We start from the raw sequence: 20,458 nt of genomic DNA, 5'->3' as shown, positions 1-20,458 counted from the left end.
TACATATCCAGCGCAGCTCACAGCAGGGGGAAATGAAGTAAAGATTATTTATATTCAGTCAACCAACAAGGACTAAATTGCACAGGCAGGGTAAACAAGCGTGGGAGTAGCTTGCTTATTACGGCTGTTACTACCCCAAACCAATTAGCTAGATACTTCACTTAGATGCAGCTCCAGCACTGTTGTCTGCATCGATGGTGGGAGTGGAAGGGAAATAGAACCAAAAAGTTACCAATAAGGGCCCTGACCTCAGCGGTCAGAGTAACAGATTATGAAAACAAATAGGTGTGAAAGCTTGTTGGGAAAACTGGATGGGCTGTTTGGTCTTCTTCTGCCATCATTTCTATGTTTCTATGTATGTTATATGTTGTCACTTTGTTCTTTAGCATAGTTTCCATGATTTTTCCTATCACTGAAGTCAGACTCACTAGTCTATAGTTTCACGGATCACCCATCTGTAAGATTCCATCTGTAAAGCTAGCCCATGTGGTCGAGACCCGAGATTGTGCATTCTTGGCCACTGCTATGGAATTCACTTCCCAAAGATATCAGACTAATGTTGGACAAGGTAAGATTTAAAAACCTATTTAAAACCCTTTTATCTAAAAAAGCATGTAATGTCCGGTCTGACTCTGCTTGCTGAAATCTGCAGGCCAGGTATTAATTCATATTTTGTCAAAACTGGTTGCCAGAAGCCCTGAGCTGTGACGTTCCCGATTGTATTTTTTATGTTTTTGGTTTAATTGTGAATTTTATGAATGTACACTTATAACCCATTTTGAATGTTGTAGAAACGGGATATACATCTTTTAAATTAAATAATAAAATAAATCACCCTGGAGCCCTTTTTAAAAATCAGAGTTACATTGGCCTCCCTCCAATCTTCAGGTACAATGGACAATTTTAATTATATGCATATGTTTCAGTTCGGGTAAACTGTCTTTTCTAATTACCTTAAGGACTGTGTCACATTGATGTATGTGGTGTCCTACACTACTAAAATAGTGCTGAAGGTTTTGCTTAGCTGTTATGTTTCAGCATGTATATATATTTACAATGCAATAAAACACATAGAGACATGATGGCAGAAAAAGGCCATATGGCCTGTCTAGTCTGCCCATCCACCCAACTAATTTAGCTTTACAAATCCCATCACTCCCTCAGAGATCCCCTGTATTTATCCCATGCTTTCTTGAATTCAGACACTGTTTTTGTCTCCACCACCTCCACTGGGAGTCCATTCCATGCATCCACTACCTTCTCTGTAAAGAAATATTTCCTAAGATTACTTCTCATTCTAATCTATTTCACCCTCATCCCATGACTCCTCATTCTACACCCTCCTTTCTATTGAAAGAGGCTCACCTCCTATGCTTGGAAACCTTTGAGTTATTAAATATTAGGATTTTGCCTGTTATATTGCCTTATCCTACCTTCATGAGGCCTCCCTACCAGCAGAGGCCCTCAGTATGCCTCGTCACTAGTCTTGTCAAGTTCCTCCTCAAACCCTTGCCACACCCAAGCCCCAAACCTATGTAAACCTATCTTGCTATTGAGGTCTTGTCTCATCTCAAGTTGTCATTTCTGGTTCCTGACCCTTGTTCTTGCCTTGTCTTGTGGCCTACGGGCCTTCTGCTTTGCCTTGAGGTCCTCGGGCCTATCTTGCCTTGTTCCCTGTCTTAAGGCCTTTGGCCTATTCTCTATGGTATCCTGCCTTCAGGCCTGTTCTGTCTGTTCCAAGCCTTGCTGCTTTTGGGCTTCAGTGTTCTTTGTTCGGTTAAGTCCTACCCTAGTGTCCTTTGTTGCTCTTGCCCTGTCTGTTCCAGAGTCCCGCCCCAGTCTGCCTTGTTGGTCTTGTCCTGTCTGTTCCAGTCTCCAGTCTTGCTTGTACCAGAGTCTTGTTTTTGCCTTGTCTCACCCTCATCTCATCTAGTTCCAGGTCCTGCTTAGTATCTAGCCTTGCCTTGCCCCAGCTTTCACTGGTAGCCAGAGCAACTGAAACAAAAGAGGGGTTATGCAATCATATTTTTTGTTCCTGATAGGAATGTTATTCTGCAATACTTGATGCCTATCATCAGGAGCCTATGAAGAAGGGAATTAAGAGCAGTCAACCTTATTTCTTATGAAAGCATACTGTGGGTGGGAGTACCCCTTCTGATCTCCCTTCTTTTATTTTTAAGTAAATGACCTAGAAGCCTCCCCTCCTAAATCCCCTTCCTTTTTGTTTTGTTTTTTTAAAGTACCATGGCAAGAAGCCCACCTCTTGATCGCCCTTATTTATTTAAGAAATACCATGGCAAGAAAGATGCTTTCCCTGATTCCCGTTCTTTTTTTTTTTTAAAGCCATCCCCTCCCTTTTTTTTTAAATTTTTTTTTAAGTACTATGACAAGAAGCCCACCCCCCTCTTTCTGATTCCCTTTTCTCTTAAAGGTCTGAAAGGGATTGGCTCCTTCATTGTCAGAGTGTAGTGAATAAATTAATACTTATCGCAATAAGGTGGTCTATGTTAATCCACTTGACATCTGCTGCTGTCACCCTCAGTTACTTAACAGTGCCCATTGATTTAAAAAATATGGGGTGGCCTTGGAAGGAAAAATAATCTCTTATCATTAAAGTAAAAAGCTCTATTGTGGGAAATGAATCATTGAGCAGCAGAAGTGTCTAATCGTCTATCCTTATCATTTAAATGTCAAGGAAAGAAAAGGCATTCAAGAGCAGTCACTGACATGATGATGACACTCTAGAGCTAGTCATAGATGGACTAAGTTTGTCCACGAAAAATGTATCACCTACAACTTGTTTTGTTGACTCTTAATTCTATTTATCCAAGTGGATTAACACAGCAAACTGAATTCTTTGCTCAAGAAGAAAAGAGGCACCCAAGCAACATAATGTGAAAGACATGAACAAAAATGAAAATATAGATACATGGCCAAACAAATCTGCATATTTTGAATAGATTATGTGTGAGACAGGAAAATGAAGGCAAATCTTTTAATCAAAAGACATTATAAAACTGAATCAATGCTCAGGAACCCCTAGGGGTTTGGTTCGTGCGGTTAATGTTTTATGAGGTTTTAGCGACACTCTTGATTTACACACCTTTAGGCCCAAATGTCTTCTTCAGGAGGACGGGGGTGTGAGTTGGAGGGTGGAGTTTTTGAGTCTGGAGATGACTTAACTAAACCTCAATAAGTTTGGTTAATTTTCCTGCCTTATGTATACTTATATACATGTTAACCATTTTAGGAATTAAAACTGGGTACTATATCCAGAGTTAGTATCTAAGAAGCTCATTAAAATAATGCTTCTCCTTTAGAATAGCTGCGTTTCATATATGGTGCTGGTAATGCAATGGTTCTCAACCCAGTCCTTGGGACACACCTAGCCTGTGAGGTTTACAGGATTTCCACAATGAATATGCATAAGATAGATTTGCATGCATTGCCTAAACTGTATGCAAATCTATTTCATGCATATTTATTGTGGATAACTTGAAAACCTGACTGGCTAGGTGTCTCCTGAGGACTGGGTTGAGAACCCCTGGGCTAACGATTGTGTTAGCATTAACATTCATTAGCATACCAACCATATATAATGAAAGATATCAGGTGCACAAAGGTGTCACAACAAAAGAAAGATGTAAAGAACACAATATGAAAATCTAACAGTAGAAAATGAGCAATAACAGCAGTAAAACAACAGTGCCTCCTGTTCATATCAAATTTTGATTTTGTTTTGATAAAGATACTGGGTGGGGGTTGAATATTAGATAATTGAACAGATAAATTGTACAAAAAAAAAGCATCCAATGCCAAAAGTGTTATCACTACAATTAATTTTGCAAAAAAATACTTTGTGAATTCCCAAATCTCGAGGCACAAATTGTTTCTTTAATTATTAAGGGTCATCATAACATTGAGCAGTTAGTTAGTCAATGCAACATTTCTTCCGCTTACCGGTCATAAATAATCATCGGTCCCAATTATACAGCCCAGTGACCAATTTGCATCCTGAGAACCTGACAAAAACATGTAGTATAGCTATCTACATGCCACAGTTCAGTTGTGTCTGAGTGGTTGTGCCAGCATTATGCACTTTTATAGAGAATAAAACTAAAGTTGCTATGGAGCCTTGCTTTCAAGGTTTTCTTTTGTGTGCCTTATGAAAATGTACATGTTCAGATGGGAGCAACGAAGATCCATCAAAGTAGCTTGTTTTGTGACTCATGCAGGGATTTCTTATTGCTACTGTTGAGCTTCTGTTCACCCCCAAAACAGTATCACCACTACCCACCATAATGGGAAATGTCAGCGATAAACATGGAGGACAATCATTAGTGACTTAATAAAGTGTTGGTCAAAGCACCCTTGCCAGTAGTCATAACACAAGTATAGTCCAGGGGGAAGAGGATTGTCAAAATAAGCAAGATTTGTCCTACCATCACCAACAAATTGAAGTAGGGCTAGATCAATTGGTCGCTTCCACCGTGAACCCTTTTGGAGGGCTATCCCATAGCCTGTGGTGGCGAAGATATATCCGCTGCCTATAGTCACGAGCTTGCAGCCCTCGTCTCTTCCAGCCATGTAGTTTAGCACTGCTGCATCATAAATGAAGGCATCCAACTTTCTGCAACAGAAGAAGATATTTTGCAAAGGCATCATTAGAAAATGGTAAAGGTCCAAAATAGTTTTGTCATAGTAATCAAGAATCTGTTGCATGCAACACAGAAATCACAGTTAGGAAGTAGGCTAGCATAAGCACCCAGCAATATAACACTGACACAAAGGTAAACAGTTATAGTTATACTATGCTAAGCAAATATGTAGTGACATCTAGAGAATGAACCTGAGTGGTTTCAAAAGCTTATGAACTATAGCATCTTTGTTTGTCTTGTAAAAAGCATCAAAACTTATAAGTTCCCAATTTTCCTCTGGCAACAATGAATCTCTAAAACTCAAATATATAAAGGCTCAAGTCTCAAAAAAATGCTCAGTGCCTAAATTTAGGAAAATTTTCAGACATAATTAGATGCCTACATTTTTGGCTGAAAATTCACCTAAATTTAGGTCCTCAAATTTAGACCTGCAATTCATTTGCTTAGATTTAGGTTCCCAAATTAGGTGCCTAGTGCTGAAAATCAGTGCTAAACACTCCGCTTTTTTCCTCACCCTATTTACACCCCTATAGTCATTCACGTTTAGGGACCCTAAATTCAGGTGCCTAGTGAAAACAGGACATTAAATTCAGGGCTCAGCCTTAGTCAATTCTCTAAGGAGCCAATCCGGGTGCTTCACTCCGAAACTTAGGCAACTAAGCCCTTTGAAAAGTAGCCCTTTGTTAATACAAATCACCGGTCATTTAAGAAACAAATTACAATTATACTTACTTTTAGTTAATTTTATGTTACTATATATAACAGTAATACAATGGAAAAAAAAAGAAAGTTGGCACTCTGGAGGATAAAACTGTTCTTAATAAACTGATCAAAGCATGAAAATGTTGAAATGGCTCTAAACGGGAATGTAACACCTGTAAAATGTAGCATCGCCTAATATTTTAAGTGAAGGGCCAAGGGGCGAGAGTAAGACATTCCTCCTTGGAGTCTCCCTTTCAGTGATTCCAAATGCTACAGAAAGGGAGGGAACAGGGGGCAAAAAGGTGACAAAAATATTGCTAGCAAGTTGACAACCCTGCCATATCCCAGGGAACCTTACCACCTGTCTCCCCCCTTTCCTCAACAACTACTCCCTTAGGGAAGTGGAGATGGGAAGAAGTGAACGGCAGTGAACTCTTTCCCACTAACACACACCCCATACACTCTTGTTCTCTCTATTTCCCTCCCCTCTCTCAACCCTTTCCTCCACCTTCATTTCTCTCTTACTCCTTCCCCTCACTCACACTCTTTCCCTCCTATCCTCCCTTTCTCTCCTCCCACTCTCTTCCTCTCACTCTGAACCTCCTCACACTCAATTCCCTTTCTCTTACCATCCATCCCCCTTCTGTCCTCTCTTCACCAACATAACCTTCCTCTCATACTCACCAATCTTAAACAACCTTCCCTTCCCCTGCCTTTGGTTCACCCTCCTCCTTCTCTCCCTTCCCCCATTCCTTCTTCCTCTCCCTTCCCTCAAGATGCAACCTTTCCCCCTTTCACCTCTCTCCCCCACTAGATCTTCAGTTGATGGGGTCTGGCCTCCCCATCAGTGGCAGGTTGGCCAACTCCTGTTCTACTTATGGGGACAGGTCTCCTTATCAGTTGCTCAAATAAGCAGCACAGATTGGCCAGTATCTAGTCTGCTCCATACAGCAGCATTAGTTGGCCAACTTCTCTTTCGCTAGTGGAGCTTTGGAAACCCCATCAGCTTTTCTGCTACATCAATGCCACATGATTTTTTAAACACCCTCTATGGGCAACATCTTGCAGCACTAAGGCAAAAGGTGATGTGCCAGAAAAATGAGTTCCATGGCCATAGTTTGAAGTGATGGAGGAAGTCCATATAGCTCAGGTCTAGTCCACTAGACATTATGGGGTGGATTTTAAAAAAGTTACGCGCATAACCCTTAAACCCCCCCCCCCCCCCCCCTGCATGCACAAAGCCTATTTTGCATAGCCTTGGCGGTACACACAAGCCCCGGGACGCGCGTATGTCCCAGGGCTCGCAAAAATGGGCAGGTGTGGGTGGGGCCGCGGTCAAGGGCGTGTCTGGGGCATGGCGGTGGTCCGGGGGCGTGGCCTAGTTCCCTGACGGCAGACAGCCGGCGCGCGCAAGTTACGCCTGCCAGAGGCATAACTCAACAAAATAAGGTGGGGGGGATTTAGGTAGGGTTGGGGGGTGGGTTAGATAGGGGAAGGGAGGGAAAGGTGGGGAAAGGTGGGGGGGAACAAAAAAAAGTTCCCTCCAAGGCCGCTCTGATTTCGGAGAGGCTTTGGAGGGAACAGGGAAAGCCATCGGGCCTCCCCCAGGGCTCGGCGCGCACGCTGCACATGCGTGCACCCCCTTGCGCATGCTGACCTCGGATTTTATAACATGCGCGCGGTAGTGCGCGCATGTTATAAAATCGGGTGTACATTTGTGCGCGCCGGATAGCACGCACAAATGTACCCCCCGTGCGTAATTTTTAAAATCTGCCCTTATGTGGATGAACACAAGATAGAAAGCAGGGGGGACCAGGGATGGAAGAAGGTACAAAAATGAGTTTCGAGTATGTGCCTCCTGTATATGTTCAGATTGAGAGGATCGTAAGGTGGAGGTGGTTTAGAAGGAGGAAAATGCAGAAGAGCTGGCTGTGAAGTCTTGAGAGTTAATTCTCTCACCAGAAAGGGCCTCTGTAGGCTTTGAGGACTAGCTGGTCAGTCCTCCCAGCTCCAAAGCCCCAAAGCCCACACTTCCTGCTGGCAGCCATCTTGTTTCCTGTTTAAATATATACCATTTCCAGGCTTTCAATCAGCAGGTTGTCAGAGACTGGTTTTCATACTCTGGCTCCCTTGTAAGAGTCCTGATTCCAGAGTTCATCAAGCTGCATTGACTAACATATTCCTCACTTTTCTGGATCTGCTGATTTGTCTCATCTGGTCTTCCTGTTTCCAGTTCCCATGTGCTTCATACTGCATTCTTGCTTAGTCCTGGTTTGGGGCCTACTACCTAAACCCTGCTGGCCATCAACTTCTGAGGGGAAGGTGGCCATCTCAAGAAAAAGACGCCCTACTGCTGTTCTAGTTGGAACCCAACTGACTCACCTTGCCAGTGTATCAGCCCCCCCTGGTGTGACCCCAGTGTATCATGGTCACCCCCCCTCCCCCCAGCAAACTATGCCATCATACTGGTGATGAAACAGGGAGCCAGAGGCTAGACTAAACAGTACAGCAATAAGTGCACCATCATGCTAATGCATTACTTAATTTAGAAGAAAACAACCAAATTCTAGAGCTTTTATGGTAAAACTACAGTGTGAGAGAAATTCACAAGAAAATCCTTGGCAGTAAAAAAGCACATTAGAAAAAATTGCATCTGCTGTCAGTTGCCTTAGAGTTTTCCCTTAGGGCAATAAAACACATTAAACATTGATAGCAGAACATTAAAAAGGAGCATCCAAGAAAAGGGCCTAAAGATCACAGCTATGACCCCCTCCCTTGCTACCTTGTCAGTTTTTGTCCCTCTGCCTTCTACCCACCCCTTTCTCTTTCTCCTTTCTGCATTCTCCTCTTCTTTCTCTCTCTCTCTCTCTCTCTCTATCCTTCTCTGCATCTTATCCTGAACCCATAATGCATCCAGGTAACTGAGCTACAAAGTCTGAATAATTAATTATTTTACATTTATAAAATCTAAATTCTATAGAATGCTTATGGCGATGCACAGCAAAAATAATACAAGCAAAAAATAGACAAATAAAGAGTAAAACAATATAAAACATTGTAAACAATAACCCCACTAAAACATTAATTATAATAAATATCATTATCAAAGTCTCATACAAAAAAAAATAAAACTAATCATAAAAGTATAATAAGCTTAAATCATGACTGAAAATCTCAGAATCATAAAATCTTAACCTGTGCCACGACAAATTAAAATAGGACCCACTTTAACCAATATGCAAAATGAATCCAGGAACTAAATCTAGAAAAGTGCCAGGAACAAAGCATAAAAGCTAATTGGAATAACCAGGCTTTCATTCCTTCATATTAAATTTTAGGCCTTAGCAAACGTGTTAAATAGCGTGTGTAAGCGAGCATTCCAGGCTTTTCTATTGCACACCTGCAGAAAGCTAAGTTGCATCTGGCAAATTTCATTTGCAGGCACCAATGTTTTGGAAGACTGCCACAGTGTGCACATTAGAGTTTTAGCACCTAGGATACTATTCCATGAATGCATTAAATGGTCTTAGTGTGCACACTAAGTTTAGTGCATAAGGTCCAAGATCTTAAATTTAAAAAAGAATCTTGCTTTTGTATTTCCTATTACAGTGTTTTCAGAAAGTAAAGGAATATACAGAATGAAGCAGAATGTAGCAAAGTTTTATTTTTCACTATAATTAATCATTTATGCAATTTAGGTAATCAGTTATTTTACTTATTTGCTCAGAACAGTAACATGACTAATTACTTGCTAATTAATTGTTCTGGAGACATCATTACTTCACTGCAAATGAGCTTCCTTGGGACCGTAGGCTTGACATATTTTTCTGAAGACAATAGAAGAGCGAAGCCAGGAATGAAACACGAAGGTTAAGAAGGGAAGCTAATCAGAAGAGAGATATACCAATTATTCGCCAGCACAAAGCCAAAGAAACTGTGAACACCCCCAAAAAAATGTGGCAAATCAGCATACAAAAAATGTGGTGCTTTGTAATTGCTGAAAATGGGTCAGGGAGGCTCTACTAATTACTCACCGGAGAGGAGAATTTTCAATTGATTTTACCTGGGTGGTTTCTCTGTGAAAATTAGTGTAAGGTACGCCCTCTGAAAGCTCCCATGTGCCTTACAAGTACGCAAGCTGTTTGAAAATGGTCCCCAATATGCTCAGCTTCACGCTGATCTCTGATGACGTAAAGACTTTAGTTTTACCAAGGACAATCTGGATACAGTGGAATAAACCAGCGCGGTGGGGAATCAGTACAAAGCTTATAGGTTTTGGGGGCCTATGCTCTAAAGCTTGGTGTGCATGCTAAGCCCGTGTAGTGTACATGTGGAATAACATGCTATGCACATAGGGCCTCATTTTTAAGAGCATTTACTTTGAAAATTGCTACAATATATGCCATTGAATTGTCCATAGGATTTACTCACATAAGTGCACTTTACTCCAGTAAATGGATTTTGAAAATTGCTATGACAGTATGTTACATTTACATGTGTAACTCCTTTGGAAATTACCTCCTAAGGCTCTAGGGGTGGATTTTAAAAGGGTTATGCGTGTAATATACACACGTAACCCTTTTAAACCCGCTCCTGCATGCGCCGAGCCTATTTTGCATAGGCTCGGCAACGCGCGCAAGCCTCGGTAATCGAGTATGTCCCGGGGCTTGAAAAAAGGGGCGGGGAATGAGCGGGGCGGGACCGAGGCCTGTGGCACAGCAGCCGTGCCTGGGGATTGTGCGCTGGCACTTGGCCAGCGCGTGCAACCTACGCCTACCCAGAGGCAGGCGCAACTTATAAAATAAAGGTAGGGGGGGATGATTTAGGTAGGGCTAGGGGGCGGGTTAGGTAGGGAAGGGAGGGGAAGGTGGGGAGGGCGGAGGGAATGGGGAAAGCCATCGGTGCTCCCCTAGGGCTCGGCGCGCGCAAGGTGTACAAGTATGCACCCTCTTGCGCGCACCGACCCTGTATTTTATAACATGCGCGCGCGGCTGCGCGCGCATGTTATAAAATCGGGCATATATACTAATATCTGGCCCCTAATGTGCAGGCTAAATATTAATGCATATGTACATGCACACAAAAGAACATCAGGTACAGGACACAAAGCCACGTGAGGGCAGAAAAATGACTGAAATGGATGAAAAGCCAACAAGATGATGCTCTCTTCCCACAATCCAGGTTTGAAGGGAAAGAGGAGAGGAAGATCAGCATATAGGTTGGGAGCAAGGCGGGGAGGCGAGGGACGTTAATACCCTTGCCTGCCCTGGGTGCTAAAATGCCTAGGTATTGATCTGGCAGGATGACATCAAATCAACAATAAATTAGAACGACAGAAAATTTATCTTCAAGGCTTTCTATTACTTTCTTTGAACCATCTGATTTGGCTATGACAGCACTGGCCTGGGCACATTTGGTGGTGGTGGTGGGGGGGAGAAGATGAGCTTAGGGAGGAAGGGAGAAGTATTGTGCAGGGAAGGAACAGATTCAGTGTTTTGATGTGATCCATTTCCAATGATATAATTCTCTTGTCATCCTGGAAAAGCAGAATAAAATAGGGATGATTAGCATTCTGCCGAAGAAAGCAGTGTTCACACTCCATCTGTTGACTATGTCTCTAAATCAACTGAGAAAAACTGAAGTCAACCCTGTATTTGATTTCTGTTTTAAAGTTCGTGGTTGTGTAAACCCTTTCCACTTACTTATATACAACTGATAATTTCCTATGGGAATCATCAGTCTTGTAAACTCCTCCAGTCTTTGAAAAATCTACAAAATGTAAAGCCATTATATTAACGCCAGGATGTACATTGCTGATATCCCTTGATTGTCACTTTAGCCATTAGCATATTAGTTGTTTCCCTAACTTTTTCTTATAGCCTTCATTTCAGTAAATAGTGTGCTAAAGTAATCAAACACAGTTCATCTTACTGGGTTGCTGATGAAACATAATATAAATCACTGTTCAAAAGCAATTACAAAAACTGAAATCTGAAATCAAAATACTTATCTCCTCATCTAAATGAAGCTATAGATTATATGAAACAATCCAACTCATCCTATCAGTCAACAGAATGAAACATAAAATTAGTAGAAAACCAACAAAGAATTTACAAGATACAAGCTTTCAGGGTACTATGGTTTCTTCCTCTGTCATGGTAATCAACAGAAATATCAAGTTAATGGGTGAATATTTTGCTATCAAACTATACTGACCAGGGCATCTGGGACCCATGCATCCTGCCTCCTACCCCGTTCTCCCCCCCCCCCCCCCAGCCCCGAATGGCCTTGATCTGGTCCCTCTCTACCATACATGTATACACATGACACTGCACATGACACTGGTGCCTAGTTTCTATTCGGATATAATTAATCACAGTTTTCAGATGAATAATAATGAATCTAATACAAGTATGCATGTATTGGGCCCCTGTTCCTGCCTCCCTTTCCCCCTTCAATGGATGCCTTCCGGGCCAGCATACATTACTTCTGGGCTGCTAGGATCCATGTGCCTTGTGCTGACCACAAAAGCGACACATGGTCAGGCTCCATCTGATAGATGGGGGCTGCTCCTGCCCAAAGGCAATATCCCAAAGGCCCACCATGTATCTCAAGGCCTACTCTGTTATTCCCTGAGTCAGAGGGCTGCCCTAGCTTCTACTCTACGCTACTGACTTAGCAGCAGCCCCAGTGTGCTGGCTCATCAGATTCCCAATACCCACTGCACAAACATGCTTTTATCATGTTGTTATTTTATGCTTTTATTATTATGTTTGTCTTATTTAATGTTTTTATTATGTATGTTTTTTGTAAATCAACTAGGGCTTTGAGCATCAGGCAGTATATAAATTTTTAATAAACATAAGCAACAACAATCGGTTATGGATTTTCTAACATTAAACAATTCTAAGTGACATTAACTTAATGTGGCATCCCACCAGCTGAAATGATATAAGCGGTTGGGTGGGTAAGGCACAAGTAGTCAGTAGGGGAAGTAGCCAGCCAAAAGGAAAGCGGGATGGCTCCTCCCCTTTTATTCTCCTGCCAGCCCGCCCATCCTCCATGGTCTGACAGCCAATCATTGCATGGGGCTGGTCTCCCCCTCTAGTGACATCATGACTGTGCAGCATCCTGGGTAGGAACCAGAAAAATGGCCGCATGTGGTTCCTCATGCTGCAAGGCCAGTGAAAAGGGGGCTCAGCACCATCAGTCCACCCCCCTTCCCCATCTCATCTGATTGCTGGGGGGGGAGGGGAGGCTGCTGGTATGCCATTTCTCTTTCGCCTTCCCAACACAATGGGAGTAGGGCGTCTGTTAGCTGGGGCCAGTGTGGCATGGGTGGGTGGGGAGTGACCTGGGCACCTCATCACTGGTGGCACTCTGAAAACTGTGGGGGGGGAGGGGGAGCAGGGAGCTGAATTTGGCAATTGCCCATTTAAGTAAAAATGAAAGTCTTTGAGGCTTAGAGGCTGATGTACTATACACTGTGTTAATGCTGCCCATTAACTTGCATTGAGCAATGATTTACACACTTATGATCAGCCAATGTTAATGAAATGCAACTGAGGAACACGTTAACACAGACAGTAAAGGAGGCACTTTAATGCAGATGGTAATGTAAGGACCTTAATTACACCTCAAAGAGATGTAGTTACTTTTTTTTTATTAATGCAGCTGCATTATATTTTGTGTATTTTAACAAATGTAATTTTATAACGGACTCATAGATAAACTATTTAGCATAGTTTTGCATCTCACTACACTATTAGCATAGATTTTGCATTAACACTAACTTATTTGTTTAAGCTTAATTTTTAATTATTTATGTTAATCTTATATTGTATTTTATTGATTTAATTTGTATTCATTATGTATGTTCCATTGTAAACCATCTCGAACTATGGAGGACGTGGTATATAAATACTTTTAAATAAATAAATAAGCTGGTTTAGGCACATTAAAAGTGTGCTGTTAATGCAGTTTAGTACATTGGCCCCTAAATGCAGTACGGTAATTTTCAATTTATTAAGACTTAGAGGTTGCATTTTTGAACAGCACTGGGTTCTAGTTGGGTTGAAAAGACAAACAGTTCAGTTCTCCACCTGCTGAAAAAATCAGTGAGGTAGAAACTGCTGAGTTGAAGCATAAGTTTCCCTGCCTACAATAGAGTGGCAAAATACATGAATTGAAAAGTTAACGTGAGATGTTGTACAATACTCTGCAGATCACTGGTTAACTCACGTTATCTAAAGGTTTCACTCCCTTAGGCAACAATGACTTGATGCTTTGGACATCAAGACCAAGTCGAAATTAACAGGTACCTATTGCACATCTGCTGTTCTGTCCCTTAGGGTTTTTGTTTAAAAAATAATGGATTCTTCAGCATAAGCCATGACTTGTATTGCTGGACACTGATCTATTTACTGTTAATATTAATATTGATTGCCATGTCCTTCAGAGTACAGAGAGTTTAGGAGCAGCTGTCAGGTTTCTAGCCTGAGTGGAAAAACGCTCTGGTATCTTTCACCATTTCTGTGATATTTTATTCAGCACAGATATAATCCAGCAGAAACATTGATCTACTCCCCAGTGGGGACAGTACTCACAATATAAATTTTTTGTGAATAAGGAGGAGAGGGGCAACATTTCTAAGTCTCTTAAATATAAAATCTGAGGTCCAGTAGCTTGCTAGTGCTGCCATATGGCTAGCCAGCCCTTAAGTTGCCAAAAGCATCATCCTCATACCCAGTAACCCCTTTTCTAGTCCCGAACAGGGGCACAGCCAGAACTGAATTTTTTTTTTGAGGGGCTCAAGATCAACATGGGGGAACACCGCGCTAGCCCCCCACTGTATGTGGCTCTTCACGGCAGTGACGACAAAATCCTTTAATTTCTGGCAACACTCCGTATCATCTGTCTTTTCACTCTCTCTGTGCCCTGGCTGTCTCTCACTATCTCTCTGTAGTTTTGGCAGCTATTTTATGTAAGAGTTAATCTCTCAGGCTGAGCAATTATGCAAACATGCTTCCAATCAGCCAGGCATTTCTGGATTTTTAAGTTGCTGGGGGGGGGGGATAAACACCTGCCAAAAGTAAACAGAAAACTCTGATGGCCTCACATTTTTACAGGACTAGCCCAGGAGCAGTGTTGTTTCCCTGTTCAAGTTAGCCTTTTTAAAGACACAGGGGATAATAGACTGACAGTGATTCCAGTACCTCTAGGCCCTCTAACTGCTGCAGCTATAAGGGCTGACTCAGATGTGACATGCTCCTGCTGCCAGAGACCCCCCCCTCATAGCTATGCCACTGGTCCCAAGTACCAATCCAATTTCGTAGCGTGGGATTATTAGTTGTGATTGTCTGAGTCAGTACAAGGTTTTCATAACTTGCCTGAAACCCCCCCCTAGTGGCTCAGTGGTCGTCTACCAGCCTAAGTCCCAGTGAGCCTTTGGTTCAAAGCCCCAGCAATCCTTGCTTCCTCGTACTGCAGCCTATATCCACAATTCTGCATCAAAGCAATGAAATGAAGAGAAGCCTCCACAGCACTCAAACCTCTAATCAGAAAATGACTTTTAAAACTATTTTTAAATTGAAAAAACAAATCAGAGCCCTTTCTGCAGCTTTAGGCCAGAGCTAATAAACGTGGCCCATTCTAAATGTAAAATGAAGACTAATTAGTGATTCAATTCAATTCTGTGGCATCTAGACCAATTCTATTGATATACTGAGTGTAGGATAATTAACTTCTATTGATAGCTAAATGAACTTTTCTTTGCATAAAGCTAACTTTAGCAGAACAAAATAACTGATTGTATAGTCTCTGAAGGAATATTTGAAAGAAAAAAGCATTTATCAGGTGACCATCAATACAGTACCTGATGTAGGGAGATTCACCTGTTTAAAATAGCAGTCTGTGTTTTTGAAATTGTATCAAATTATTTAGAGATGAAATATGGATATGGTCACCATGGATGTCAATGGTTCACAAACAGCCCTCTGGACCTTGCAGTCTGTCTGGTTTTCAGATAGCCACATGAATATGGATGAGATTAATTTGCATACCACATGCAAATGTAAACCTTATTATGAATTCCCTGCATTTACAGGTTAATAGAAATGCTAAGATCCCTTTAAGAATTTACTGAAGTTTGCAGTAACCTCTGGAGGGTCTCCTGATGATGACTGGTCAGTTGGAGATCAGAGACCGGAGGTGGTGCAGGGGATCTCTCAAGCTGATATAGTTTGAGAAGGGAGCTTAATGTAAAGGCCAACTGTGAGGATTTGCAAATGCAATACTAATAAGCTTCCCATATAGCAGCCTTTCAAGCAGTGACATGCATTTAAAAACCTTCAAGGGATTCACTAAATCCCCTGCGCTAAATGTCTTCATTTTTCTCCGTTTCCTTTTTAAGCTGGGGCCAATGTAAGGGGCAGACTGGCCTGCTGGGCCTTCAGGCATGCCTCAGTGGGCCACTCACCCAATCATGTGGTTGATGGATGCAGCGGCTCCATACCGGCGGAGCCTTGAAGATCAACACCAGGCCCTGCAACGGCTCTCATTCTACAGCATGAGCCTACCTCGAGGCTCTCCATGCACTCCTATCCATTTTCACCACAACAGCAGCTTTCTTGGCCTGCTCCCCCTCAACCTCCGCCCCCACCAACATCACTGCAGCAGAGAGAAACATTTCCTGCTGTCGCCCTTCACACCCACACTGCCTCTCTGGATGGGAGGAAGCCCGCTGACATCCTGCCACTGCCTCACCTACGGTTCAATGCCTCCCACTGTTCTCCTCAGCCACTGGCCCCTCCTCATCCTTGGGTTGTGGCCAAAAATAATTAAAAAAAAATAGCATCTAGGCCTTCCAGCCCATCCCTTTCTCACAAAGGGCCACCTCCTCCCTCAACAGCCCACCCAGATCCTGTTCTCCGACTTCTGGCGGCCTGTCTGGATCTTCCCTGACTACCAATGTAAGTAAAAACAACTTCTTTTTTTTTTTTAACTTTTACAGGCAGAAAAGATGAAGACTGGACCTGTTTGCCTGCCGCCTGCCTTTGACTTTGGATTGCCTCTGGACCTGCTTGCCTGCCGCTTGCCTTTGACTTTGGATTGCCTCTGGACCTGCTCTGCCTGCTGCCTGCCTTGACTTCAGATTGTTTCTGGACTTACCTAGCTCACCCCAGCCTGAAGCACGGTGTGTTATCTTCACTGGCTGAGATCTCCCTAGGATCTACCATTCCGGAAGGTAAGATCCTTAACTACCTTGGATTGACATATTTAAATCATAACAAGCGGAAGCCTCAGGGCTCTGTTAGGGTCTTGGGCCTCCTACCACACATCTAACACTTACCAAGGAGGTGGTGTTATTTTATCGCAGCTGACCACCTTCTCGGTCAGCCGCAATAAAATGTTTGCATCACAATGACTAGTAATGACCTTCTTTGCATACACTTGCATTATTTGTGCATACAAATCGCACGCAAAAGTCTTTATAATAGGGGAGGGTATCTGGGCGGGAGGATGCAAAATATTACATGTATCGCACGATATAAGCAATGTACTGCGCATTGGAGCCCTAATGCAGCTTGATGAATGACCCAGCAAGTTACCCAGATAACCCTGATTTTCAGCATTATCTAGCTAAGAAAGCCAGATAGCTGAAGAGCAGTCCTAAAGTTAGCCAGCTAAGCTTGCTTTACAACTAGAATACCACCTAGATGTTTTCATCTTAATATACAGATCTAAGGGAAGACTGGACTAATGTAGGCCTATGACTACAATTAGAGGCCGGCTGATCCAAAACGTGCGCAGATCAGGATCCGCCAATCTCTAGACTTGTTCCGGTGTTTGTGATTCTATCTTATGTTTGGAATGATTGAGATCACAGTACACTGATCCTTTAGGGAAATGTGTAATGTTATCTTGCTGGTATGTATGCATGCACAATGCCAGCTAGTTTGCATACAGTGTCTGTCACCACTATTTCCTAAGGTTGTTGGAAGTGAAAAGTCTGCATTACTCTCCCTTCAGGCACACTGACACCGCCTACACGGTATATATTAGTGTCATCGCTAGCTGTCTTGCTCCTGCATGGAGAATACTCATTTTTCACAGCATGCTATCGGAAGTCTGGAAATGCAGCTCAAACGGTGTTAGTGCATCATGGTTTATATTTTTTGGGAGAGTCGCTTCTTCTAGAGATTATTTTTACCCCTATCAAATCAAAGGGGATTAGAGTAAGGAAGAATACCCTTCCCATGTAGACATTTGCCAATACCCAAGACTGTGGCTATTTACCAGTGAATATAAAATGAAAGTAAGAGATCACTGAGATAAAAGTTGTTAGTTCTAGTTGCCTTCTAAGAAACAAGTACATTGTGCACCCATTTAAATTAAAGAACCAACAAAGCAATGCGTGCTAGATGTATATAAAAATGTGCTTCTGTGTTCTGCAAGAGTTGCAACTCTTCACATTCAAACAAGTATTTGCTAAGCTTGTATCATTATTTTTTTGCAGACTACTAGTAAAAAGAGAGAAGTGTATGTCACAGAATGAATATTTCATCCATGCTATTACGTATTCAACATGCTGACTTCAGTTGTTCTAAAAAAAAAAAAAAAAATTACCAGAATGGAAACTAAAACAGAGACTCCCTCTGGTGCTTCTGCTTTTGACAGCTCAGAGTGTTTTTTTTACATTTTATTACACACCATTGGGTTTTCACGTTATATAATGAGACACGTTTGACATTTTTTTTTTCTTTCACAAAATCTGCAAGTGCTATGCAAACATTTCTTTGTAATTTGGAACTACAACAGATTATAGACAGGAACATCATGTCACGAAAACTCAAGGAATCAGAGGGGAGCATTGAGTAGATACAGCGAATGCAAACTCAGATATCCCAATGTTCTTTTTAGTGAGCAAAAAACAAATGTTTTAGGGGTTTGTTTTTTTTTTCAAATATAGATCGGGCTTTCTGCTTTTCCCCTTAATAATAGCCAAACAAAACTTGACATAGATCACAGCATCGTGAGACTGTTTCCAGATGAAGTATTTAATAAAAGCAGTAAGAGGGCAGGGAGAATCAAACCACACTTGACGATATCAAGGTAGAGCACAAGAAAGCATGGTAATGTTAAAGTGCACACAGTAAATGGAATATCTTCTGGCTCTTTAAATTTTTACTGCTTTTATTATTCTGTTGCCAAATATTTAGAGTTTTGAAAACTTGTGTGTCCCCTGACACAGTTCTGTTTTGCTGCCAGAAGAGATTCCTGAATTTAAATTCTGCTGTTTTTATGTCCCTCCCAATGCAGCTTATGGGCGAAACATGTAATCGGGTCTAGGGACGCACGAGTTTTCAAACTCAGGGACCGTAACTTTGCTACTGGCGCGCGGGTGCACGTATATGCACTGAACCGCTTGTAAAATTTCCTACCAATCAGATAGGCTCCACTAAAAACAAATAGCTTAATGTACTATATTGTTACCGTACTATGATGGCACATGTATATTTTGTAATCTATACCACTTATATTTTTTATCGTGCCTATATGTAAACCGTTGTGATGGTTAACAAACTTAACGACGGTATAAAAGAGTTTTTAAATAAATAAATAAATAATAAATGCCAGCTAGCGCTAAAGGATGCAGCCATTTTATAACATACATGCGTATATGCGCGCCCAGTACAAAATAGGCTGTATGTGCGCATAATGGGGTAGATTTTAAAAAGTTGCGCGCGGGCGTTCATGTGCGCGCCATACCTGGCGTGCGAAAGGGGGTGCACAATTGTGCACTTTGCGTGTGCCGAGATGCGCTGCCTTCCTCTTTTCCCTTCCCCCTAACCTGACCTTCCCATCCCTTCCCCTAACCCTACTCTAACCTCCACCCCCCCCCCCCCCGTCCTTTGTCTTACCTTTTGCACCTGCCTCTGGGCAGGCACAAATTGCGCGCACCGGCAGGCTGCTGGCACGCGATCCTCCGACACAGCGGCAATGGCCACTCTGTCAGAGGCCTCTGGCCCCGCCCCCAGACCCGGGGGCTTACACGCGTCGCCGGATCTTTTTAAAATAGGCCCGGCACAAGCAAGACAGGTTACACACGTAAATCCTCCAGATTTACGTGCCTAACCTTTTCAAAATCCGGCCCAATATTATATGGACACGTGCATATGTGCGAAAATGCCACCTCTACCACATAAATGGGGGTATTTTAATAGCATGTGCCAACGCAATTACCAGTTTCTCCAGTTCGTTCCCAGTTCACACAGGTAAAGGATAAGACTTTGTAACCCTCCTAGTAAATTAGCCTGCCTTTTACCCTGTTAGCCCCGCCCTTAAAACCCTGCGGACTAATCTAGTTTTTTTAAATTTTAGGACTTACATGCCATCCATGGCAGAAGTAAAGCCTCGCGGTAGGGGACCTCAACGCATGCTTATGCGCATGAGTATTTATGCACTGGTTTCCTTCATAAATCCTGGAATGCCCATGTTCCTCCCCAGACCACGCCCTGCCCCCTTTTTCATCAACGAATTTCTGTGCGCATACACGGGCGCCTTTTAAAATCCTCGCAGCACGCGCTGGCCCGACTTTTGCGCCTGCTCTCCGGCTTCAGCGCACGCCGGGCTTTTAAATTTCACCCCTAAATATTTGGCAACAGGATCTTTTTTGATAATGAAAGCAGCCTACATTTGAAGACCCAGAAGATATTCCATTTATTGTGTGGACTTTAAGACATTACCATGCTTTAATAAAGACAGGCCAAGACACTCAGCAAATTAAGGTTAAACTCCCTTCAACGAGCTCCATTTTACAGCACAGACCTTGGCTTTACGTTTCACCCCATCACAGCATTTCAGGGCAGGGTTATTATCAAGAGTTATCAGTCTGTTGTAACTGTAAGGTATTCTCTATGGATAGAGTCAGTGCTGGCTGGTGCACCCCAATATAATGTGTCACATTATAAGGCTTGTGTGGTCCATCTTTATAGGTCATCTGTTGAAATAGGTTATCACCTGCTGCCTTGGTACATTTGAGCAGTCAAATCGTTCAAGTTAGTTTCAGAACACATTTACTTATTGTAGCACTTAAA

The 20,458-nt window shown here is 42.4% G+C and overlaps 1 protein-coding gene across 4 annotated transcripts in view; it reads right to left on the bottom strand.

Moving 5' to 3' along the window:
• The window catches only part of GRIN2A (glutamate ionotropic receptor NMDA type subunit 2A), a 392,551-nt gene that overhangs the window by 13,642 nt on the left and 358,451 nt on the right, over positions 1 to 20,458 (bottom strand). For all 4 annotated transcript variants that reach the window (XM_029577239.1, XM_029577238.1, XM_029577241.1 and 1 more), the window contains one exon: positions 4,443 to 4,630. In XM_029577239.1, coding sequence (XP_029433099.1) covers positions 4,443 to 4,630 — 188 coding nt within the window. The remainder of the gene's footprint in view (positions 1 to 4,442; positions 4,631 to 20,458) is intronic.

The sequence above is a fragment of the Rhinatrema bivittatum genome, chromosome 14, assembly GCF_901001135.1.
Source record: "Rhinatrema bivittatum chromosome 14, aRhiBiv1.1, whole genome shotgun sequence".
NCBI lineage: Eukaryota > Metazoa > Chordata > Amphibia > Gymnophiona > Rhinatrematidae > Rhinatrema > Rhinatrema bivittatum.
Note: the sequence above shows the minus strand (reverse complement) of the source record. Positions and strands in the feature narration are given on the sequence as shown.